The following is a 26,389-nucleotide window of genomic DNA, read 5'->3' as shown; positions in this document are numbered from 1 at the left end:
TCAGGGACTATGGTAAATCACACATGTGGCACCAGGCTTCACTGCACCCTAGTGTCTTTGTTCCAACACCAGCAAACATGGCTGTAATCTGGGGTCCATTGGGACCATTTTCTGTGGGTAGGCTATAAGGCCTCTACCAAATGTCTTCCTGACAGGGGAACTGCCTCTCCCCATATGGGCCTCAGACCTTGCTGTATGCTCCTGGGGATTCACTGTACCCACCAGAGCCCCACCAGGTATTGAGCTACAGAGTTTCTGATGCTGTGCTTCTCTGCTTATAGAGTCCTAATGGTAATGAAACCTTCTCTTTTCTCCTTTTTCTTTTTCTTGTTCAGTTCCTTATGGGTGTTTCCACTCTTTCTTTCTCTCCAGCTGCTTTTGGGGGGAGGGCTTTTCCTATACTCTCCCCCCCTCACTCTGTCCTCTCTCTGCAAACAAAATATCTCCCTGCCCTCTGCAGCTTCTTTCCCCCAGTTCACCTCTCTGTGCTGCCTACCTGCTGAGTTCTGTGGCTCAAGTTATGCAGATTGTTGTGTTAGTCCTTAGATCAATTTTCTAGGTGTGCAAAATGGTATGGTGCTGATCTAGCTGCATTTCAGGGGTGAAAGAATCAGAGAATTTCCATGCTGCTCCGCCATCTTGGCCCCTACCTTCAATCTCGGGGAAGAGTTTTTCGTATGCAGTTCCCTCCACACACTTTCATTCTTTCTCTCTCTGTCACTTCTCTCTCCATTATCAGGGCTCCCTCCCATTTGCAGCACCCACAGCTCTTCTCTCCCTCAAGTCAACTCTCCACAGCTCCTGCCTTCCACAATGTGGTGTTTTTTTCACCTCCAGTTGTGCATTTTTGCTCTCTCAGTCCTCAGATCGATTTCCTGGGTGTTCAAAATGTTTTGATACTTATCTAGCTGTGTTTGAGGGAAGAGGCAAGCCTAGGGTCTCCCTCACTCCTCCATCTTAACTCCTTCCTGGGACATTTATTATTTAAATTTAGAATGAACTAAAATTTTGTTTGCTTTGAAATTGTAGTTATAACCCCTTAAGGTAATTGAATATGTTCAAAAACAGTGTAAATTATTGGTTTCTGGGTGAGTGGCAGTCTTTAAGCATCATATTTAGGTAACAATTTTCTGGTGATCTTTCATACTTTCATTTCTAATAAATCTACTGAATTATTTGTTGAGATACCAACTGCCTGAAAGACTAAGTCTAGACAAGGAAACCAAATGGTTTTTTCTCTCTAATTATCATTGTTTATGAGGTAACTTAGTGAATTATTAAGCAACTTCTGTGTTCTCTTGATTCTGATAGAGTTGTGCAAATGGTCTTTTGGACACTGGGTCCCAAGTGAATAAAATGATCAAACCAAGTCCACATATATCACCATTAACCTCATCAAAATAGTGTTTGGCCCTAAGTATAGTGTTCTAATTCTGCTTTTATACTTTCCCCACTTACTTTGGTTTCTCTTTTTATTTATTGACCCATTTCCTGAATATTACTAGGTATTTGACAAATAGAACTTAATATACATCAATAAAATTGTGACTTTAACATTTTTCAAGACTACTTAATAGAGATTATTTGTGCAATAATAATTTAACAGAATTAACTAGTCAAATGTCTAAGAAATGTAATTTTCAAATACAGACTTGCTCTCACTCTGCTTCAGCTTCTGAGTTATTTTCTAATGAATCTTTCCAATTGACTTTCTTTCTAATACTAAACCAGCTTATGTGATTTGTAAAATGGCAAAGGTTAGTTAAGAGTTCAATTGTATTGCTTTTTGTTTATTTAATATTTCAGTGGGAACTGTGTCATTTTATCAGAACTATTAGATAAACCATCAACATGAAATTATTACTCTGCAAACTGAAAATTTTCTTAATTTTGAGCAAGCTTGTTATGGCTGGCTAAAAGTAAGTACGTACATTAAGAGTTATATTTTCTTAAGGGAGGCCAGTGAATATGGAAATTTTTGTTTCTAGAGTCAAAATTTTTATTGCTGGAGACCAGCAGTACACCCTGAGTATATGCACCATTATAGGCCTATCAGGATACCAGCCACTCCATTTGTATGCTTTGATTTCAACTTGCCTCCTTTTCCATCAATGTCAATACAAATAGCCAGTGCTGGATGCAGAAGGCACCTACCCCCAACTTCCCCAGACACCCCATGGAGGACTGTGCCACTCTGTGAATATACTGACATGCCCACCTATGTCCCACTCTTTACTTGCTACCCATGACCTGGGAAGAAGGAGGGTGGGAGATTAATACAGGCCTCTGGGAAACCAGAAGGATTTTATGCCCACTCTTGTGATTTTAAATTTAGAATCATACCTTCTTTTTCTGGATCTCTTATCAGCAGCACCAGTATAAAACATTGGCATGCTGAGTAATATGGGATCCACACTATTTCAGGGTGTTTTCTTAGGGTCATTCTGAAGGCCACCTTCACCCTAAATATCTCCTTCAGCATCTTTGACAAAACAATTAAACTATGGCCTACCTTTACATGGCGCTCCACAGTTGACAGAGCCCTTTCACAGCATCATCCTGTCTAATCTTTATGAAGCTGTATTGTCCTGGTAGAGTAATTTTTTTTAATTAAAACATCTTTCGTAGGTTTATTGATCCATTACTTTCAGTTAATTGAGGTAAAGAAATCTTTTTAAATTTATAATAGTTTATCAAGCACTACAAAATTTTGTTTACCTAAAATGTAATACTAATCTCATAGTAAACAGTGGACAGAATATTTTTTACATAGATATATGAAAAAAGAGGACAAAAGCCTCAATCCAGTATCAAAAATGCAACAAAACATTTTTTTTCCCTTTTACAATCTGAGTTCCATAACAAAGAAAAAAACGGTGACTTTTTCCCCCCAAGTTTTTATTTAAATTTCCATTAACATATAGTGTAATATTAGTTTCAGGTGTAGAATGAAAAAGTTTGGTAGCTTCATGAAAGAAAGACTTTGATCTGTAAATAAATCACTTTCTCATCTACACACATTCTCGAGCACTTTTTTTTTGTGGCTTTTGATTTGGCTTCCTGGTAGTATGGACAGAAGAGAACACACACATGGGGATTTTATCAGTACCTCAGTTTTTTCTTTAAAAATTTTAAAAGTAAAGAATGATTTCTAAAAATAAGAAATATAGTCCATAATTTGGGCATGACCTAAGCAAAAATATTTAATCATTTTTCCATAGTTAAAATTTTCTGGCAATTTATTTCATGGAGATTTATCAAAAGTACATCATCTCTCAATGCATTCCCAGTGCACAGACATTAGGGGACAGTCCACAGTCAATGGTCCACCTCAGGGGTGTTTAGGGAAATTGTGCTGACTGTTAAGAGCTGCTGATTTGTTGTTCAACGAAAGCCCAGCTGACACAGGCATCATTTTATCACACTGATTCACATTTTGTTTGTAATCTACTTTCACCTCCCCATTTCTACACTGGTAAAAAAGTGATACCCCCTTTCTTCTTCCACTATCATCATGACTGAGGGGTTGGTCTGAACTGTGAACAGTCTGTCAAACAGGGGTGTTGAAGGTGTTATCTGCTCTGACCTGTCTTATAGGTAACCCAAAATCACCTGGTGAGGTGGGGGGGGGAGGTGCATGCACAGTGCTTCATCATTGGTTTGGATGGTGAAAGCTCTGTTACAATGGACCAAAGTATGTGAGTCAACATATAGATTTTAGATTTTGGCATTTCAACCTGTGGAGAATTTCTATCTGAAGCACGCAGCTTTGAGGCCCCCATAGTATCTTTTAAAAAGCTGTTCTGCAGAATTGGGATAAACCTTTAATGTTGTCATAATCTAGAGTTCTTTGTATTTGGGTGACCCGTTAATGCTGATACCATATGTCCTCTACAGTAAAAAGTGTGCCAAAGGCATTAAATTAATCTTTCAAACTTAAAAAAAAAAAAAAAGGTTTTGTGGTCCTTGTGTTTAGAATAATTTTTTTTAAAAAAGGATAAAATGGGCTCAGAGGAGTTGAGTAATTTCCAGTTATGGTCACAATTAAGTGGTAGATCACTTGCACTAAGTTTTAAGTCCTTTCCACAATATCAACAAATTGTAGACATGGAAGCAAATAACACTTTTGGAGAGAGACAACACCCCTTAAAGGAGTAAGCTTTTTGGCTTTTTATGTATATTTAGAGATAAAGCTTAAAATGCAAATCTTCCCTTGAGAGTGGGAAAGCATGAACAAATGAGTACCATAGGCTTTTACATATTCAAAAAATTGAATTCTAGAATTCTAGATTTAAGACGTGGCAGTTAATAGAAAAGTTCTAATTTAAAAATAATTTCTATAGAATACACATCTGTATATGCACATATATTTACTTAGAAAACATTTCTTTGGATGTTTGTGCCATTTCTTAGTTATATGTTGTGTCCATAGCTGTTTCATTCCCATCCCTACACTTCAAGCCGCCATATTACTTTTAAATTACCTTATGACTCATTTTCAGTTAATTATAATAATTAACTATTTAGCCAATAAAGCACTTTCGTGAGTAAAAAATACAGATTTTTGAATTTGGTTCTAGGAATAGTTCAATTTTCATATTTAATAAATCTCATATTTATCACATGTAGCATGAAATTGCTTCTGTTGTAAAAGAATAATTATATATCCATTGCCAACAGTATAAGAAGCAATAAATATACCTCCTTCTATCATATGAAAATATGTGACATTTCCCTAAAAAATTCCTTGAATTTAGAATATAGTTAATAATATGGTAACAACTTTGTGTGGTGACAGAAGGTAGCTAGACTTATCATTGTGATCACTTCCTAATGTAAATAAATGTTGAATCACTATGTTGTACATCTGAAGCTAATATAAGATTATACGAATAAAGAGAAAAAAATTCCCTGCATATAGAAATTCTAGACCTTCTCTACTTGTAAATCTAAGTGTATCCTTTCCCAGATGATAGCGTTTCCCCTAGGGCTTTGGTACATTTCATAAAAAGGAAAATATAGACAGTGGAAATAGAGGTAGAAATAGAAGAGTTCAAGTGTGGTAGCTCATCATGTGTATGCTGGGGGGCAAGTGTAATAAGGACCTGCTCCCCTGGGTTTCAGTGACTGAGGGTGGCAAAGATACAAGAAGTGCAAGAAATACCTACCTTTCCTCAATGGGAAGGATGCCACAATTCAACATGAGTAAAATGAGTAAGAAGGAAAGTTTACTGGACTCAACTATGCAGCTGATATTGCATTTAGCTCTCACTTGAATTTTAAACATTTGCTTGAAAAAGGATTTAAAAAAAAAGGTGGATTTCATTTCATTTTTTGCTTCTTTTGGAAAGCTCTCTTGTATAATTTATTGATTGCATTCCTGAAGAACAGAGTTAATGATGCAGTTTGGTTGATGGTTCCAGAAGGTGCAGGAGCCAAAAGACCTGCTCCAAAGGAAGGCATTTGTATGGTCTCAAAATGTTAGGATGGTGCGGAGGCTGAAACAGGAAATAAAACATGTTAATTGTTTTAGTATTTGGATAACCCACATGTTCCATCTGGGAGTCCAGGGAGCATTCAGCTTGGAAGAAAATGTAAGACTTCAGCATTTAAAAGAGCAGTCCCCTTTTCAATACAGGCACACCTCACTCTATTCCTCCTTTTTTTTTTTTTTTTTTTTTACACATTGAAGGTCTGTGGCAACCTTGTGTTGAGCAAGTCTACCAGTACTATTTTTCCAACAGCATTTGCTCACTTCATGTCTCTGTGTCACATTTTAGTAATTCTTACTATATTTCAAACTTTTTCATTGTTGTTATATTTGTTATGGTAATCTGTGCTCAGTGATCTTTCCCGTTATTATGTAATTGTTTTGGGGCTACCACTAATGTGCCCATGTAAGACGGTGAACTTAATCGATACATATGGTATGTGTTCTGACTACGACTGGCATTCCCCTGTCTCTGTCTTTCCTGGGTCTCCCTATTTTCTGAGACACAATGATATTGAAATCATGCCAATTAATAACACTACAATGATCTCTAAGTGTTCTAGTGAAAGGAAGAACCAAAGGATATGGCAAACTATTGTTGTCTTATTTATTTATTTATTTATTTATTTATTTATTTATTTATTTATAAATAATATAATTTATTGTCAAACTGGCTAACCAACAGTGTGTACAGTGCACTGTTGCTTTTGGGGGTAGATTCCTGTGGTTCATCGCTTACATACAACACCCAGTTATTGCTGTCTTATTTTAAGAAATTGCCATAGTCACCCCAAACCTGAGCAACCCCCGCCCCGATTAGTCAGCAACCAGCAACACTGAGGCAAGACTTTCACCAGCAAAAAGGTTACAACTCACTGAAAGCTCAGATGATGGTTTGCATTTTTTTGCAACACAATATTTTTTATGTTTATTTATTTTGAGAGAGAGAGGGTGAGAGAGCATGAGTGGGGGAGGGGCATAGAGAGAGGGAGAGAGAGAATCTCTGATGCAGGGCTTGATCCTGTGAACCATGAGATCATGACCTGAGACGAAATCAAGAGCTGGATGCTTAACCAACTGAGCACCCAGGTGCCCCGGCAACATAATATTTTTTTAATCAAGGTATGTACATTACTTTTTCAGACATAATGCTATTACACACTAGACTACAGTATAGTGTAAAAATAACTCTTTATATGCACTGGAAAAGCAAAAACTTTGTTTGACTTGCTTTACTGCAATATTCCTTTTATTGGAATTGAGCCCACAGTATCTCTAAGGTATGCCTATAATTTTTATTTGTGAAAACTTCTTTGTAAACTGAAAAAAAATTTTTTTAAATTTTTAATGAAAAAAATTAGTGATATCTGTATAGAAAAAAATCCCAAGGTAACTCCAATTCCTTCCATAATGAGTAGGTCCTTAATACAATTTAAATTTATAGCCATTAATGGTAACCCTTTTTAGGTGGCCAGAAAGAGGCTGCAGTGACTCCATATTATAATTAAGACTCTGTGACTCTGAATCTTTTTCTTTGCAAGGGTGACTGTTCTCTTGTAAATAAAGCTGGGGTGGCTCTGATCATTTAGATTTACTGTAACCAAAATAGTTGGGTTTCAGTAGAACAGGAAGTGCAAAGCAACTATTTTAGTTTCTCACAATATGATGTAAAATGTTCTACATCCTAAGACTGAACTACTAATGGAGAACCAAGGCACTCCAATGTTTTTTTCATTCTTTCACCTTCTTTCTCTATTGGCCAACACCTACAATAAAAAAGAAATTTAATACCTACCTTTTTCCAGCACGAAGCAGGTCAAATCCTTCATTTATTTTTTCAAGAGGCAAAACATGGGTTATTAATGGATCAAGTGAGAACTTCTTAGCCATAAAATCAGCCACAAGTTTAGGGACAGAATCTTTACTCTTAAAGCCTGAAAAGAAAATAACATCCTTGTAAGATTCAGCCATGGGTTAAGAGGAGAATTGGAGAGGAGGCTTTCCAGGTAGAATTGAAATGAAAGTTTATAGAAAGTGCTACATCCCACAGACTACAATTACTGAGGTTAATAACAGATAGTGTTTCAGTATCCTTTTCCATGGTTAGACTTTTTAAAAATCCACCTAGATAAAGTAGGGTCCTTAATTATTAGTTCTCTCATAGAGAAATTATACTATGGGTGGTTATTCCCTTAGGGAGCAAATTTAGCAGTTACCTAAATTTAGGCAATGACAGCACACATGAATGACTGCTATGGATTTCCTGGGTCCTATGAGGTATTTCACTGCCTTATACAGTCATGAGTATAAAAGAAGTGGGACTGAGAGATTCTAGTTTATTAATGGGGACACTAAAAAGTGTGTCTTGGAACCTTCTGTGTGCATCCTTATATCCATATCTAGTTCATTTAACCATGTTGCTTTAAAAAAAATTTTTTTTAATGTTTATTTTTAAGAGAGAGAGACAGAGACAGAGTGCAAGCAGGGGAGGGGCAGAGGGAGAGAGAGAGGGAGACACAGAATCTGAAGCAGGCTCAGGCTCTGCGCTGTCAGCACAGAGCCCGACGTGGGTCTTGAACTCACAAACCATGAGATCACAACCTGAGCCTAAGTCAGATGCTTAACTGAATGAGCCACCCAGGCACCCCTAACCACGTTGCTTTTTAAAAACTGGCTTTGTCACTTGTAAAAGGGAAGAACTCTTGAGGTTCATAAGAATTTAGCCATCAAGCCTAACTACATACCACCAAAAACTGCTCCTTTCCAGGTACGTCCGCCCAATAGCAACATGGGGTTCATAGAGATATTTTGAGAATAAGGAGCTACTCCTACGATGACGCTTACACCATATGACTCTTGGCAGCAGGACAAGGCAGCCACCTGGAATAAAATTAATATTTAGCATCATTAAAGTGAATTTTCTGATAGTCCACACTCATGGTGCATGGTATCATGTAATACTGATTTAGCTAGATTGTGAGTGTGTGCAGGAAAGAGATTATGGCTTTTGCTTCTTCATTCCCCACTGTGCCTAGGATAGTGTTGTGGTTTTAGGAAATGCTCAGAAAAAAATTTTTAATGAAACAGTGGATGAATGAATCTGTTGTATATGCTTAATTCTTCCTTATAAAATAATAGAGGCAAACATCATCACAAACATATCTACCTATTTATTTTAAGTAGCTATTTTGAACTCAGTACTTGAATCAGGTGTTTTGATGGCAAACAAGATGTTAAGGTCAATTACATCATCAAAATTGGTCTGTTTGTCTACTTGATGGTCTTCTGGAACTTCAAAAGAAAGCTTCTTCATTGAGCCAAGTTTTTAATCATATTCCACAGTAAGAGAATTGTTGAGGATTCTCTAGCAATATATAATGGTTAACCCTTTGATTTTGGAGTATGATGTTTAGAAGACCAGATAACCTCAGAACATGTGGCTATTGGATATTTGGTACCTTCAAGTGAAGTAGCAATCTAATTTCACAGGAGAAAATAGAGGGAAAACAACAGAAAAAGGGCATAAGGAGAAAAGCTATAGCCTTGGAACTTTAGTCATCTGAAGTTAGTATATTGTCTCAAGTCAAGGCTACAAAGAGCTTTATTCTTAGGGTGGTTCCTCATGTTACCATTACTATTAGGATTTACTGGAGAACCTCAAAAGGGGGATTTGTTGGTTTCTGGGGACTTTCTTTCAGTAAGATTCTAGGGAGTTCTGGGTAGGCGGGATATATATAACTGGAGATGTATTCCTCCTTGCAATTGATGGTATTTATCATTGAAAGTAATGTTATGTATATTCCAAAGATGATATAAACACTGCAAGATCAGAAACAGCACTGCATATCAGTAACACTAGCTAACATTTACTGAGCTTGCCATCTGACAGGTCGTGCTGTGCTAAGTATTTTACATGCATTATCTCATGTAATTTATAAACAGTGCTGTGAGATATAGATCTCTTAAATTTTTTTGGTGGAAAAAATTGTTGAGTTTCTAAGGTATTCAACCCAACACATAGTTACTGGGTGCTTACTATGTGCCAGGATCTGTGTTCTCTGCTGTGGCAAAATAAGGCAGCATGGTAAATGGAAAAATGCAATATTTTCTGTTAATAAAATGATACTGGTCTAAAATTGGCCATTATTCCTCTGGCCAAAGTATGATATATGAAAGAAAATGGAAGTTTCTTAAAATGTAAAATATTGATAAACCATTTCATTATGAATGTGAGGAAGAAATCAAACTTGACAATTTGAAAACAATTTATATTACCCATATTTACTTGTTTGAAATTTTTTTTACCAAAAATTAACAAAGTAAAATTATAGTGGTTTAATTTTATAAAAACCCTCTTTCCTCTCGAAAGGAGACATATTACTTGAGACAGATTTGCTGAGCTGATGGAATTAAAGATTTCTCATAATCATAAGTAGAATAACCCAGATAACCAACAGGATATGGAAAATCACCTTAGTTTTAAAAATATTATTTATATATAATATTTATATTGTACTGCCTCAAAGTATACTATGAAATATAGAAGCAGATATCTCAAGGCATTTCATGTTACATACCATGGTGTCAAGCCGCCCAATGACTTCAAATGAAAAATCCACACCGCCACCACTCATCTCTTTTAGCACCTCCTGGATTGGTTTCTTGTAGTCCTGAGGGCTGATGCACTCAGTGGCACCCACCTCTTTGGCCTTTGCAAATTTGTCTTTGTTGATGTCCACCCCAATAATCCTGGACGCTCCTGCTGTTTTACAGCCTATGATAACAGACAGACCGACCCCTCCAAGGCCAAACACGGCACAGGTGGAGCCCTGGGTGACCTGTGTTTTCAGAAAATGCAAAAATGGATTAAATAATGATTGCCACTGGGGCACCTGGGTGGCTCAATAGGTGAAGCATCTGACTTCAGCTCAGGTCATGATCTCGCTGTTCGTGAGTTTGAATCCCACGTTGGGATTTGTGCTGACAGCTCAGAGCCTGGAGCCTGCTTTGGATTCTGTGTCTCCCTCTCTCTGTCCCTCCCCTGCTTGTACTCTGTCTTTCTCTCTCAAAAATAATCATTAAAAAAATAAAAATAAATGATTGCTAGAAAATGCCTAAGCTATATAAAGTGCTATGCCTTTTCTGTTATGAGGAGCTGTTTGAACTCTTACTGGACGTCCAGCCTTCTGCCAAATCTCTTTTGGCTTCAGTTGCTTCATGTTTAAATTGAGGTGGTTGAACAAGATGAGTGGTTCTCAAACTTTGCTGGACATTAGACTCACCTGGGGAGCTTCAAAACATCTCAATGCCTAGGTCACAGCTTATAACCAATTCCATCAGAATTGTCACCGAGTCCCCAGGTGACTCCAATGAGAAACTCAGGCTGGGAGCCAGTGCCCTAAATGCCAGTGACTCCCGTCTTGAATCGAATCTAGTAACTCAAATCTATCAACAGTTTTAGTATATCAAACACAGAAATGCAAAGTTTTGGGAAATGAAATAATAAGTGGAAAAGATTATTCTGGGAGACTGAAAAATAATTCAGTGAAACCTTCAATAATTAAGTATTTGTTTCATTAACTTTCAGCATCATGACCAGTATCATGAGAGCATAAATTATCTGTGAAATATAGAAGAGTTAACCTTAGTTTAGAGGAAAGCCCAAGAACAGGGGAAATTTAACAGATAACTAAGATAATATAGCTTGAGATCACTGTGATCTTATTGGGTCTTTATCCCTGCTTTAAAAAATATACTAATGAACAATAATGCAATGAAAAGTTGGTCTATATTTTATTAATGGTTGAAAATAATTATGAATGCTCTCAGTTTCTGCTCTGTGTCTAGGCTCAGCTAGACCATCTGTTTAAACAGATGATGCAGTTGCATAAGAGACTTAGTGCTAGAGCCACAGAATTTGGAAAACTCATGCTTTCAATTGTTTTGGTTGGCTAGGGACTGTTTAGCAAACCTAGTCTGCTGTAATCAGCTTTCAGTGTGGCTGTTGATTTCTCCTATCCCAAGTAACTATACTCTGGGATACAACACCACTTTTTACCTTACTTAGAAAAATTTGAGACTTGTAATTGTGATCTAAAGATGAAGGTAATTATGTATCCTGGTTTAAGATTCAGCAGGAATTTTGAGAGATAGGCCAATCACAATTCTCATACTAACCAGCTGTGAGATGTTGGGCAAATAGCTTTATGTCTCCGGGTTTCCATTTCACAAAATGAAGGAATACTGCTAGATTTCCAGACTTTTGGGAAGAGGAATTTCTGTTTAAAGAATTTCTCTTTAAAATCTACCACCTCTGAACTGTGTGTATATACATGTGTGTGCAGGAGATGAGATGTAGCAGTGAAATCCCCTAATGACTGGATTAATGCAAAGTGCATTACTGAAGCTTTATTACTTCCTTTGTAGGGATCCACAGAGTGGGTGGGTTGGTAACTCTTGGTTTGGAGGTGCACTATATAAGGCTTTGGAATCTACTGTTCATCCCAATTCTGAGAGTAAAAGATCCATGGACTAGATGCTAGTCAGAGGTGATCTCTTCATATTATTTACTGTTGTTGCCTCTAAAGTTAGCAGAACCTACTATGCCTGATGCATGTTGGTGTTAACAGTACAATATATTACTAAATGAGATCCCAGCTCTAAAATTTAGTAATCACATAAAGAACAATTGTAGAATAATTATTGAAAATTACATCTTTACTTTTTCTTAACTAAGCGTCGATAGCATTTTCATCTGTGATAAATAAATTTTCTAGGATATGCTCCTCAATTCCTTCTGAGGCCATTTTTCCAGTCATAACTGATACCCTAAATTTTATCAATGTTATTGTGATAGCAGGAGGAAAATCTACCAGTAAATCTATGAAGAACTATCTCTGATTCCTGTGAGAAATTGCTCTCCTCTTGGTTCTTGATAGTCTGAGTGTAACTGGTTTTATCAACCATTGTCTTTCCTACCTTGGCAACTTTGACTGCAGACCCATAACCAGTAGAAAATCCGCAGCCAATGAGACAGACTTTCTCCAGTGGTGAGGCTTCATCAATCTTGGCCACTGAGATCTCATCCACCACTGTGTACTGGGAGAAGGTGCTGATGCCAAGGAAATGGTAAATGGGCTTCCCTCTGCAGGTGAATCTGATGGTACCATCCTGCATGGTCCCCCGAGGCATGTTCAGACTGGCCAGTGCAACACATAGACACACAAGGGCATGAGACAGTGGCATAACGGATGTGTAAATCCATTGCCTGTGTAAGGAGAGTATCAGAAACTTACTCGTTTTTCACGCAGAAGTTGCCTTCTGGGTGTTTACAAACATTGCATTTTCCACACTGGGGAGTAAAGAGTGGAATGACTTTGTCACCTGGAGGGTATAAAACAAATTCTTCTTAAATTTCTACCCAGGAATTAATACAGCAAGAACCGGAAGCTTATGCATATGTATTAGAGGTATGTGTCTTTGAAGTCTCCAAGAAATAGGGTTCACCACTATGTTGTTGGTCATTGCCAGCCAGCATTGTTATTGGTTTGGGTTTCCATGTGCCTGAAGATTCTCAAAGAGGAAATGCAAATATCAGAAACAACATAGATTTAAAAAATATTTCTGCCATATTAATAGTTATCTTTTATTGTGTGCCTTTATTCTTGAGAGTTTTATATATATCATTTAAGCCTTGATAATTAAATGTTCTCATGTAACTGTAAACATAAATTTTAGCTGTGAGCAGGCTGATATTCTTCCACTAGATGCCAGGGAAATCTGCTATTTTGTAATAGTTTGAAATAAAGTAAAAATGAGTATTTGAACAACCATTTCTTGGCTTTTCAAAGTGACTATGCTTTTAAGTTTGTTTGTTTTTAAGGAAAACTAACAAAAATGGGAAAAAGAAGAATTCAAGAAATCCCTTTGTAAACCTCATCAATGAGTTAGGCACTTTCTTAAAGGATAAAAACTGACTTTCAAATGTTTGTGGCTGATAACTTAATTTGTAAATTATCTATTTTTTCTGCTATGATTAAGGGATCAGGGTGAAAAGTAAGGGTGTTGTTTATTATTAATTAGTTTTCCCCCCACTGGTGAACTCTACCAAAAATTTATTTTTTATTTTTTAAATATAATTTATTGTCAAGTTGACTAACATGCAGTGTACACAATGTGTTCTTGGTTTGGGGGATAGATTCCTGTGATTCATCATTTACATACAACACCCAGTGCTCATCCCAACAAGTGCCCTCCTCAATGCCCATCATCCATTTATTAATTTATTTCTGAGTAAAGGAAATATTAAGAGCTGAAACACAAACCAGACAATTGGCCTGTTCACAGGTCAATTAAGTATTTGGTAATGGGGGAGGCCAAATCCATTGGTAAAGTGATTTTTTTAGAATTAGACAAAATTTTCATTTTTAATCACCTATGCTACCTAGCCACAAGACCTAGAAAAATGGTCAGGCCATAACATCTAATTGACAAATTTCTATGCCTATCATCTCCATATAAAATTTTCTATCTATTCACCCTTCAAAAATATTTATCTATATTAATATAAAATTAGAATAAAATATATATTAAAGATAAAATAGTACTTTGTCACCAGTCACACTTAACCATGGTTAAAGGTAATAACACAGATATTGTTTATGGTAGGGTGTCTTCTGCTAGGTCTATTTCTTTCCCTTCCATCTAGTCTGTTTTGTTCATTTAATGTTCAAGAAGGGAGGCCATACTGGAAGAGGAAATCAGTGAATGAGTCTCTTCCCACCTAAGAGTAGGTCATGTAGATTCAGTTAAAGCCTCATGGCCCCCATCCTGTGAAATCAGTACACAACAGTTTCCATATAGTGATGTGGAGGTTCAGGACATAGACTTTTGTCTTCTTATTTTGTCCCATTTGTAGGTCTCTTTGGACCTGACAGAACATAGTACTCAGCAACACTCAAATGGAAATTATTTGTTTATGAACTCTAACCTTGGCAGTCACTGCATCTCACTTGATCTTTATGTGTTCCCGGGATCTAACCCAGTGCCTGGCATCTAATAGGCACTTGCTAAAGGAGAGAAAACATGATTGCATGAATGCACACATGTCTGAGTCAGGCAAGGGAGGGAAGAAAGGAGGAGACCTATGTTCTAGTCCCAGCTCAGCCATGACCTTCTGCAAGGTCTTTCCAGGCTGCATGATCTTGGTCTTGAACTGTGAATTCCCGAAGTGTGAATTCTGTACCTGGTTTTACTGTCGTCACACCTTCTCCAACACTTTCCACAATGCCAGCTGCCTCATGGCCTAAGATCGCAGGGAGAGGCGTGATAATTGTTCCACTAACCACATGGTCATCTGAACGACAGATTCCTGTGGCCACCATCTACATGGGAAAGGGAGGATGATTAGATACAGAAAAGAATAGGACACTTATCTTTTCCTCATCAAACAATTTGGAATAGTCTGTGAAACATTTTTTTTTCTGAAATAAAGTCTTAATATACAAGAATGTATCCTTTTTATAGAAGTAGAAATTGCAGATTAGCACTAGGAAAGTTGTCACTCAAATTCTACCAGCTGATGCTAATTGATGTTGAAATCTTGATGTACATCCCTTTACACTTTTTTCCTGTAGAAACATGTAAATTATTTTTTATTTTATTGGGATTAGACTGTATATACCCTGGTTCCTTTTTAAAAACTTAACAACTTGTACTTGTATCTTTCTTGACGGTAAGTGTTTGGATCACCATATAGAAAGTGCCTTTTAATGGATTTTTGCTTATTTCCACTTTTACCATTTTTGGAGCCTAAAATTAAAAAACTGGAAAAAATGTTTCACCTTAATACGAACTTCATGGGCCTTAGGGGGTGCAACCTCCACCTCCTCAATGGAAAAGGGTTTCTTTAACTCCCACAGCACAGCTGCTTTGCATTTGATCACCTGGAAATTGAATAGAAAGATGCTACTAGTTTTTCCCCATTCTTAAAGTCAGGTATAGTGACTTTCATCTTTTTACGTGCAACATGTTCCCCCATGTCTGGAACCTAAAGTGTCCCATAGAAATGAAGGAAGGACCTCTGATTTACAAAGAGAATAAAAATACCTTTTTAAAAAACAGGCAAAGCAATCGCACAAGGAAAGAGAAACAGGATTAACTGTAATGAGACATTGAGATAAAATGGAATATATTCTTTCAGGCCATCTTCATGTTGTTTTTTGTTTGCCAAGGGTTGTTTATTCCTGATATTTCCTAATGTCCTTAACTCGGTTGTTTACCCGCGACTGTTGGCTGGTGTGTGAAATTCTAAATCAACATAATTTTGCTGACAGGTTTAGTGCTGTTCACATAAAAGCTATTGCCCTCTTGCTCAATTCTCTGCTGAAGCCCAAATAATCTAACTTTATGATTTCGGTTGCACATTTGCCTCCCTACCTAGGATGAGTTTTTTTTTTTTTTTTTTTTTTTTCTCTATTTGCCTGTTCTCTTCCCTTGACTTTGTTTTCCTTACTGCTTGTGGTTGCTACTTGCTTGCATCACTCATTTGAAAGTTAGCTTTGGCAGTGCTGTTTTGTTGTCTGATTTATGTGTAGAAATTCCTTCCAGATTAGATTTGCAACAAAAATTGAAGAGGTTATAGCTGTATACGCACACTCACACACACCTATGTACACATGTACGTATATATTTGAAAATGGGAGAATGGTGTGCTTGAATTTCTAGCTAGCACAGTTTACCCATCGGGGTTCTTAAAAATAAAAGTTGAAAACATATTTTTAGTGGTTGGGATTATAATATAAAGCTGTCTTCATTGTTGCAAATCTTACAAAATTAAGGGAGTTTTCTCCTAGAAAGAATTGACTTAATTGCAAATATGATAAAAAATTTTTCAATACAGATTTATCCTTTTGACAATTTATTTTCATGTTAAATCCCCTCCCAGTTTTCGAGGTGTTTGCCTGGGTCAATGCCACAATAGATATGAAAATTCTTGGAAATAATACGCTAAGGGTAGATAAGTCCTGACTACAAGGTCCTGTCCTGGGTGAATTACATACTTGATCTTTAAACCTCACAATGATGTTACCAGGGCAGTATTATTGAATTATTGGTCTTATTTTACAGATGAAAAGATTGAGGCTCAATGGACTCCATAATTGACCAATTTTCCCAAAGTCACAAAGTTGGCTGTCCAGAGAATTAAGATCAATGCAACTTTATTTTTTTACTACTCCATGGTAGTGAAAAGAGATTAAATAATAATAGCAGCAACAATGTAACAGCAGTGACTAACATTTGTTGAATTATTTCTTTTTACAATCTTTTTTTTAAGTTTATTTATTTTTGAGAGAGAGAGAAAGAGACAGACAGAGCATGAGTAGGGGAGGGGCAGAGAGAGAGGTAGACACAGAAACCGAAGCAGGCTCCAGGCTCCGAGCTGTCAGCACAGAGCCTGATGTGGGGCTCGAACTCACAGACTGTGAGATCATGATCTGAGCTGAAATCGGACACTCAACCAACTGAGCCACCCAGGCGCCCCTGTTGAATTATTTCTATGTACCAGGCACTGATACAAGTGTATTACAGTATTTATTTATTAAATTCTCACACCACCTTATAAAATGGTATTATTATTGCCATTTAGCATTTGAGGAGACTATCATGCAGGAAGGGTAAACAGAAATGGGTGTTATCACAAAGCTAAAAGTGATTAATGCTGCACCCAAAGGGGGAAGATTTATTGTTTTCATTAATACATTTGGTTTGCACATTTGCTCTCTGAACTCCTTTTAAGCTTAGTTTTGGCATATTTAATTGTTCTTTTTCCTAACCTTCATTTGAAATGTAACTTGCCGTTGTAAATACTAACCAGTAATGAATTAAAATAAAGAGATTTGGAATAAGAAAACTGACAACTGGCGATCCATGTGGTTTCCAACCAATCTAATTGATATAGGAGTGTTGTGTCACACAGTGTGTGTAGAAACCTTGGAATCTTTAAGTTATCATAGCAAGATAGTGTATGGTGTGATCCACTCCTAACATAACACATGTCCTAGAAACAGTTGCATAGACTTTTGTAATTGAGCTAGGTTGAACAATGTGAGTTGCTTGTATTGAATGACCACATGCGTTTCTGTGCACCTGTAAGCACGTTGAACAAATGAGCATGAATCCATGGAAGACTTAGAACTGATTATCTCTGTTCTCAGTGCTAATAAGTGATTCAAACTGTATCACTATTATTTTTATTTTGTAAAACCATGTTGACTTTTGTGTGGAGAAGATACTGTTCCACAGGATTTCTATGGAAATTTCCTGGATTATGCACAGTAGGGCCCTTGTAATTCAGAATTTGCATGTTGATGCTGGCTTGCTTATTAATCTTGATCTAAAGTTTTGAAATCAGTGTGCCTTTTGTAAGAGATTTTATAGTAAGGTTCAAAGTATATCTCAAAGTCCTCTGAATCAAATTCCTCTCATAAAACTTTTGTCAGATCTAACTTTCCTGTGTTCCCAAAAAGAATATGATTACAAAAAACATTTAAATTATGTTTTTTTATTATAAAGAAAACTCCTTGATTAAAAACATAGAATGTTAGATTTACAAATCTATTTATGATTGACTATAACTACTGCACATGTATTCAATACAGGAAGTAAAGATTTTATTAAGTACAGATACTATGCATTCTTGATAAAGATATTTAGGAATAGCCTATTTTTAACTGCAGTTTAATATACATTGCATATTGAAGCACACACTCTGTTTTGTATTTCAGTACACATTGTTTCTAATTTATATATGCATTTTAAATTATTCATTAATACTATATCTTTGTGAATTATATAGTAAGAATATATTTCCAAAAGTAGAAACAAAATTTTTTTTGCTTACTTTTCCTGCTGTGCTCATCGTTGCGTTTTCTCTGCAGACCAGGAGACTGGTGAATTCTTATAGACTCTTTTCTGTTTGAGTAGATAAAGGTGATATGTTATACAGATATTTTGTTTGCTTGAGTAACTGCCCATTCCACACATGTGATCTGGGGTCTTTAAGCCACACCTATCAGCTTTTTCTCAAGCCAAGTCAAATCAGGAAGAAAAGCGCACTGAGCCAGCATCCAAACCTTTGACTTTGCACCTTGCCAATTTCAGTTAATATATTGGGTTCGTTAGGTAAACTATGTCCCTACACCTAAATTTTAATCTCGCTCTCTTTTTTTCCTAGATTGCACATTTCTTCTCTTTCCATCCCACATAGGGTGTTCGGAGTTGTTTGCCCTTCATGTGAGCTAATCTCCAACTTCTAGTCCATTTGTTGCAGTTCGAAAAGAGGAGTAAGGAAGCAGCACAAATGATATTGACAGAGAGTGCTCTGAGCCAGAGGAATAGGTTTGATTTAGCACTCTTTTCATAGAAGGGAAGTTGGACAACAATGAGTCACAGCACAGACACTCACCTCTACCTGTCATAACAGGGAGTTTGGAGCAGTGGTTATGGCATGGCAGACCCTATGCTTACTAGCTGTGCGCAGTTGGATTTATTATTTATCTGTCTTTGGCCTTAATTTTCTTACCTATAAAATGAGGATGACTGTTGGTACCCCCTCGAGGAGTTGTTTGAGGAAAACTGAGATAATCCTTTTAAAGTACTTCTCAGGGCGCCTGACAAATAGGACAACCTTCAGTGAATATTAGCTACTCACTAAGGTTTCAGTGCTGACAACCTTACTTTCTTTTTGTTATCCCAGCCCTCTAGGGGCTGAATGTTAATGTTCTCTGTGGCCTAACATGCCTTTTGTGATCTTTCAGCTTTTCAACAATTGTGCAGCCAGTTTTCGGTAATAAATCTACTTTGTTTGAAATACAGAGTTTTCTGTTTTCCTAACTGGACACTGATACAGTTCTTGGCACCAAAAGTGCTCCCAGAAGCATACTGTCTAGCAAACCATAGTATTACACAGACTGAGTTAATTTACCCAGACTGAGTCTTTTTAATGGTTACCATGTGCTGACATAGAAAGCACTGGAATGAGTATATTAAAGGGGGTTGAGAAGAAAGGAAAAGAATCCAGAATAATCAACAGAAGAGAAACCAATAGATGACTAACAGGACCTGCTTGCTCTTTTCCATTATAGATTTCATGTAGGCCTGATCTGCCTCGGTTTGCACACTGCCCATTATGTTTTCAAGTAGAAGTTTTCCAGAGCACTTTGAAGACGTTTGAAGTTTTGTACCTTTCGAATCCCTGTATGATACAGTCACTGAAAATGTTATGCTCAGCCATATATGCCTATTTGCATGATGCTACAAAACTTGTTTTAGAATTTTCATTCATTTTGTATTTTAAGAGTCCTAGAATATAAACAATTCTTTTGTGTTCATCACTTTTCCAGTTTTTGATTTTTCATTTTCATTTTTACCAAAATTATATGTGCATATACATATGCAAAACTTTTTTCTACAAAGCCTCCTAAGAAAAGCAGCTGTACTTGCTTTCCTGCTTTTTCCTACATTTACTCTTCCCTACAAGCCACTGCTGTCAACTTTTGAAACTTATTATTTTGTTTTTTTATTTCCACATCTCCAAGTAGCATGCATATATTACTAACTTGGTTTTGCTTTGGACATTCCTATTAACTTTCCATTTGGGAGGATGAAAATTTGGGGCAGTCATTACCACAAAAATGCTCTACTTCTGGGGGTGGAGAGAGTGAGGAGGAAGAGGAGGGGGGCCATCCCACAATACCAGGCGGGAGGGCACTAGGTGGTTTGTATCTGGGCTGTGAGGTGCTCGGTGCCTCGGAGGTTGCTGCTTCTGTCTCTTTAATGCGAGAGGAAGCAATGCAGTGGAATTGGTGGAAACTGGCAGAGCTGTAGATGTTACTAGAGGAGGAGATCCCTCTGGTAAGACGGCACTGATGGAGAGTTACCAGAATCTGAGCCGGGTGGCGGACTACTGTGAAAACAACTACATACAGGCTGCAGACAAGAGCAAAGCTTTAGAAGAGTACAAAGCCTACACAACCCAATCCATAGCTAGACTTGCTTCTCAAATAAATGCACTGGCCAACAATGTACTCTAGTTGCTGGATATCCAAACCTCCCAGCTTTGGAGAATGGAGTCTTCCACCAATCATATGTCACAGACCGTGGACATTCATAAAGAGAAAGTGTCTTGAAGAGACATTGGCATTTTGACAACAAATAAGAATACACCAAGAACTCACAAAATAATAGCACCTGCACATATGGAGCGCTCTGTAAGGTGTATTCAGAAACCTATTGACTATACAGTTCTGGATGTTGTGGGCCGTGGTGTCAAGCATGGAAATACCCAGCCTGCAAGAACTGGCGCACTGTCCAGAACAAATCTTCCTACTCAGAAACCTCCAAGCCCTCCCATGTCAGGCCGGGGAACACTGGGACAAAATACTCCTTACAAAACCCTGGAACCTGTTAAACCCCCAGCAGTTCCTAATGACTACATGATAAGTCCTGCTAGGCTCAGAAGTCAGCATAGTCCAGGCAGGACGGCTTCTTTACACCAGACACCGAGGACACACAGTAGAAGTAGTGGGGGGAGTAGAAGTCGAGAAAACAGTGGAAGCAGCACTATTGGCATCCCCATTGCCATGCCTATATTTCACCACCCACTATTGGACCAGCAACCACAGGCTCAGGTCCCAGTTCCCAGTACGGCACAATGACCAGGCAGATTTCTCGACACAACTTGACCACTTCCTCGATGTCTTCTGGTGGATACAGACGAACTCCCTCTTTGCTCAGTTTTCTGCTCCTCAGCCTCCTGTTAACGGAGGTCCACTTTATTCTCAGAATTCAATTTCTGTTGCTCTCACCCCTCCCCCTATGCCTCAGTTGACTCCACAGATAACCTTTCACAGGCTTCGTGGCCAGGATGTAGGAAAGCATTGCTGATAGTCCAACTCCACCACCACCACCTCTCCCAGATGACATTCCCATGTTTGATGAGTCTCCGCCTCTGCCACCACCCCCAGTGGATTATGAGGATGAAGAGTCTGCAGTAGTTCAGTATAATGATCCACATGCAGATGGGGATCCTGCTTGGGTCCCAAGAATTATATGGAGAAAGTTGTGGCACTATATGATTATATGAAAAACAAGGACGATGAGCTATCATTTATGGAGGGTGCAATCATTTATGTGATAAAGAAGAATGACGATGGCTGGTATGAAGGAGTCTGCAATCAAGTGACTGGTCTGTTCCCTGGGAACTGTGTTGAATCAATCATGCGCTATGCTGATTACATTTTTACTTTTAAAGCAGGTTCTTCTTATTAGTCATACTGTGGGATTATTATGGTTAACAGAATTGTCTTAAAATATTTTCAAACGTGCCCATATTTTCAGGACATGCTGTTTTATTGGTATAATTAAATGTCTACCTGTAAGCATAAGTCTTTGAGGCAGTTTGTGTATTGCTAATCAGCAATTAATACAGGAGGCTGTCCATCCCTGATAATGCTTATGTACTTACTTACACAGTTAACTTTATGACCAGCCTAAGTATTCTGGGGGAGTGGTGTAGAATATTTAACAAATCATGATTCAGACTGTACCATTACATGTTTCCATGCAGCATGGTTACTAACGCTATGTCAGACTAATATTAAAACCAGAAAACTACAATCCTCGTGCTGGTCATACTTTCTGTTTAGATTTTCTCATTCTTGAAATATACTGTTTGTTTAAAGCATGCATACAAATTTATGTATTGAAATATACGTAAAAAATCCAGGATGCTTCTAATTTGTGTAATACTTACTTGGAGTACTCGTACTTAGGTCTCATGAAATGAATTGAGTCCCTAAGCTCTCTATGTGCATGTGGAACAAAACAAAGGGTTATCTGTAATGTTGTAATTTGTACCTAAGTTTTTTAATGGGTGAATTTGTGTTATAAATTTTTTCCATTCATAAATACATAAATGAACCAAAGATTTTTGTCCTTTCCCTCACTGGTTTGCTTATAAAATAAATGAGTAAATTTAAAAAATATTCTACTTCTCTCTTGTTTCCCGAAAGAGTAATAGAATAATTTGTTATAAGGACTATGTAAATGTTACATATAGGTGAGCCATTTAGTTTGCAGTGGTTTTGTTTTTTTTTTTTCCCTCTACCTAAACAATTCTGTTTTTCCTAGGATTTAATTTTTTTTTTTTTTTTTTTTTTTTTTTTTTTTTTTTTTAACTAGCTTAGTAGGGCACTTGGATGGATCAGTTGGTTAAGAGTCTGACTCTTGGTTTTGGCTCAGGTCATGATCTCGTAGTTTTGTGAGTTTGAACCCCACATCAAGGTCTGTGTTGACAGTGCAGAGCCTGCTTGGGATTCTCTCTCTCTCCCTCTGTCTCTGCTCCTCCCCTGATCGTGCTATCTCTCTCTCTCTCCAAACTAAATAAACTTTTAAAAAATTTATAGGGGCATCTGGGTGGCTCAGTTGGTTGAGCGTCTGACTTTGGCTCAGGTCATGATCTCAGGGTTCGTGGGTTCAAGCCCTGCGTCAGGCTCTGTGCTGACAGCTCAGAGCCTGGAGCCTGCTTCGGATTCTGTGTCTCCCTCTCTCTGCCTCTCCCCCGCTCATATTGTGTCTCTGTCAAAAATAAATATTAAAAATTTAAAAAGAATTTATAAAAAACTAGCTTGGTTTTGTCTTTATGCTTACATCTAATTCAATGCCCAAAGCATCTCCAGTTGTTTAGTTCTCCACTTAGGACAAATAGACACATCAAGTATCTCACCAGTTTTGTCTTTAGAGAAATCTTACTTGGAGTCTTTGACTTGCTCTAGAATGGCCTGGGTGTGCTCTGAATCTGGGGCAGCATGCTCTTTTGGATTCCTATGTCTGCTCTAACAAATTACCACCAACTGGGTGGCTTAAAACAATGGAGATTTATTTTGTCCCACTTCTGGAGGCCTAAAATCTGAAGTCCGTACCACTGGGCAGAAATCAAGTGTCAGCAGAGGTACTAAGAGAGAAGCCATTCCTTGCCTTTTCCAGCTTCTGGTGGCTGCCACATCCCCTGGCTTGTGGCCACACACTCCAAACCCCTTCCTTCCCTGCTCCTTTCTTCCCCCTCCTTCTTCGTGTTGTCTTTGGGAGCTTGTAGCATGTTCTGTTTATCCCTGGTAATCTGAAATTTTACAATGACCAGTTCTAGGTGGATGTATTTTTATCCATTTTACTGGCATTCCGTGGCTTTTAAAAAAGATGAGGGTTAACTTTAAAGTTCCAGAAAATTTACTTAAACTGTTTTATTAATGCTCTTCCTTCCCTACCCTTCCCACCCTACCTTCTCTGCTCTTTCATTCATTCTGGAACTCCTACTACTCAGATACTGAATGTTTTGATATACCACTCTCATTTTCTGTCCCATGCCCCTTTTTCCTTTTTTCCATCTCTTTGTGTTTGTGCTCCCTCCAGCTTCAAATATCCTCTTGAAATGAAGGCACAGTTGGCATAGTCAGGGTTTGCAGGGCATGACGCGATCCTCCTGGGGGTTGGGAGTTCCTACCAGCCCGGCAGTGGCACTTCATCTTTAGTTCCAGTGGTGGGGCAGGAGGTGGGTTGGAACCGAAGCCTGTAGTGATGAGCAGTATGTACCAGCTCTGAGAGCCCTTCTGGCTCCCAGCAATGAAAAATTTTATTTCTAAGATTAAGAGCTTCTACTTTTGCTAGTTTTCCCTAAATTATCACCTGTGAATTGAGACGTCTTATATTCATGAGCAGGAGCCCTGATATTTTGCTTACCATGCTTGTTAGTCACCTGAGAAATTGTGAAGGATATTTATGCAACGATTGATAAGTTCATGGTCCAGTTAAGACCTGTGCTACAGCTTGAGCAGCTATAGCTGGATAATAACACATCCCAGTTTGCCAGAGACAATTACTATGTGTGTTCCCAGAGTGATTATGAATAGCTTACTCCTTGCTTTCAAAAGTGTTCTAGTTTAGATGATTAATTATGTGGTCACCCTACTTATACTTGCATGTGAACTAGGACAGAGGCTCTAGGACATCCTGGATTTAGTCAGCTACAAAAGGCCTCCTTGGAATAAAGAAAACTTCAGAGTTTCAAGAGTTAGAGCTTATTGTTTAACAACTAGCTTTGATCCTTGTGACTCGTTTCAGTAGTATTGAAACAATTAAAAGAGTAGTACAGAATATCACTTAGCTAACCTTTACTACTTTATGAATAATATAAGCTAGTCTGGGATTAGAGCAAAGGCTGATGTGATTTTTGAAATTTGATAGTCTCATAAGAAAATTACTCTCGGAAGCTGAATTAGAATGAATCAAAGTCTATGTTCAAAAACTACATAATAGTTAAATATTTAATTTTGTTAGGAAATGATTATTACAAAACCTTAATTAAGCGGTCACTGAAAGATTTGAAAGTGGTGATTGTATTGAAGTACATCAATTTTTATTTTAAAACCTGGAAATGGACTGTTGCATAAGAACAAATAGAGTTATTGGAATGAGAATAAGTGGAAAGTAGTAGTTATACTATAGCTTTAATCAAATTGGTATTGGAAGAGATTAAGGGTCGTAAAGGTGAGTTTAGGTGTTCTTTTCTTTATCTTTTTCTTTTTTTCTATTTATTTATTTATTTATTTATTTATTTATTTATTTATTTAGAGTTACAATCCAGAAGCCATTCTATGTGCTGCTAGGGTAAACAACAAAGACAGAACTTGTTTATTAGTCTAAACTGCATGCTAAGGGGAAATTTCAAAAATCCTGGTTTGCACAGCTAGGTGAGAGGTTGTCCAGGTAAGCAGTTTAAGGCATTTACCATATCAGCAAATAGAAAAAAAAAATTCTTTTCAATTAAGGCAAATCAGAGGAAAAGCAAGATCATTATTATGTAAGAGTGATGTTTCTGGTTTACTCTGGTTTACTCACCCGGGAAATCCTGGGATTGTGGTAATCTTGGGAGGATCTAGTTGTCTTAAGGTTGATCGCTGTAGTCTCAAAACAGAATTAATGTTTGTTTACTTTAATGTTAAAAGTAAATGTCTTCCTGGAATGCCTTGTCTGGAATCTAAGTTGCAGGGAGGGGAAGGGAAGAATGGGAAAGGAAGAAGGGAATAAGTATTTCTTCTGAGTCTATATTCAGGCCTTGGGAAAGTAGAATCTAATCAAGAAAAGTCGGAGTGAAGTATATTCCTTTATAAGAGAAAGTTCAAAGGCACCCTCCCACCCCTCCCCCATGCTCAAATAAAAATAGCAGAAAAGGTTTAAAGGAGTTCATGAGCTGTTTATGTGACACACAGTACCTTCTTTTCTTACAGGGACATTCCAAAGCTCTTACAACACTCAAGTAGTGGGTGATTTCCAAGTCTGAGGGTTCTGGGGGGCTTTTGAGCAGTTTTTACTTATTTATTTTAAAATTAACTTTATTGATGTCAATTTTATACACAAAAAAATGCATCCATTTTCAGTGTATACTCAATGAGTCTTGACCATTAATAGAACTGTAAGTCCACCACAAACAAGATATAAAACATTTCTATCCCCCCCCAAAGTTCCTCTTTCACCCCTTTTGCAGTCAATTCACCTACATACACCAAGCCCCAGGCAACCACTGATGTGCTTTCTGTTAATATAGATTGCTTTGCCTGTCCTAAAATTCCATATAAATAAAATCATGCCAGTACAAATTCCTTTGTGTTTATTAGTTTCTTCAGTTTTTGAGATGTAAGTATCTTGTGGATATCAATAGTTGGTTCCTTTTTATTATTCCACAGTGGTCTGTTGCATGGATTTACCATAATTTGTTCGTCCGTTTACTAGGGGATGGACATTTCACTTGTTACAATATTAGCCAGTATGAAAACAGCCACTATA

The 26,389-nt window shown here is 37.5% G+C and overlaps 1 protein-coding gene and 1 pseudogene across 2 annotated transcripts; one reads left to right on the top strand and one right to left on the bottom strand.

The window, feature by feature from the left end:
- Window positions 1-3,177: 3,177 nt before the first annotated feature.
- On the bottom strand, window positions 3,178-25,706 carry LOC121032076 (alcohol dehydrogenase E chain). 2 transcript variants are annotated; one of them, XM_040477762.1, is made up of 10 exons: window positions 25,445-25,706; window positions 18,393-18,463; window positions 15,334-15,435; window positions 14,736-14,874; window positions 12,787-12,874; window positions 12,470-12,689; window positions 10,069-10,329; window positions 8,236-8,371; window positions 7,287-7,425; window positions 3,178-5,498 (listed from the first exon to the last, which is right to left on the bottom strand). In XM_040477762.1, the coding sequence occupies exons 2-10, from the start codon at window positions 18,408-18,410 to the stop codon at window positions 5,474-5,476; spliced, it is 1,128 nt and encodes a 375-aa protein (XP_040333696.1). In that variant the 5' UTR covers window positions 18,411-18,463; window positions 25,445-25,706; the 3' UTR covers window positions 3,178-5,473. The 2 variants fall into 2 exon arrangements, with proteins under 2 accessions (XP_040333696.1, XP_040333705.1); XM_040477771.1 differs by lacking the exon at window positions 18,393-18,463 and having other exon boundaries at window positions 25,445-25,705.
- LOC121032069 (abl interactor 1-like) lies at window positions 18,729-22,459 on the top strand (annotated as a pseudogene).
- Window positions 25,707-26,389: the final 683 nt, after the last annotated feature.

This window comes from Herpailurus yagouaroundi, unplaced genomic scaffold (genome assembly GCF_014898765.1).
Source record: "Herpailurus yagouaroundi ecotype Mexico unplaced genomic scaffold, PumYag 28, whole genome shotgun sequence".
Taxonomy (NCBI): Eukaryota; Metazoa; Chordata; class Mammalia; order Carnivora; family Felidae; genus Herpailurus; species Herpailurus yagouaroundi.
The sequence above is the reverse complement of the archived record's forward strand: the minus strand, read 5'-3'. Positions and strand labels throughout refer to the sequence as shown.

Bases quoted from the DNA above. Each gene is read 5' to 3' on its own strand.
- LOC121032076 (XM_040477762.1), bottom strand. The intron at 12,690-12,786 runs GTAAGTTTCTGA...TGCACTGGCCAG, and splicing joins AACTTCTGCGTGAAAAACGA to TCTGAACATGCCTCGGGGGA. The intron at 7,426-8,235 runs GTATGTAGTTAG...TTTTCTTTTCAG, and splicing joins GAAAGGAGCAGTTTTTGGTG to GCTTTAAGAGTAAAGATTCT.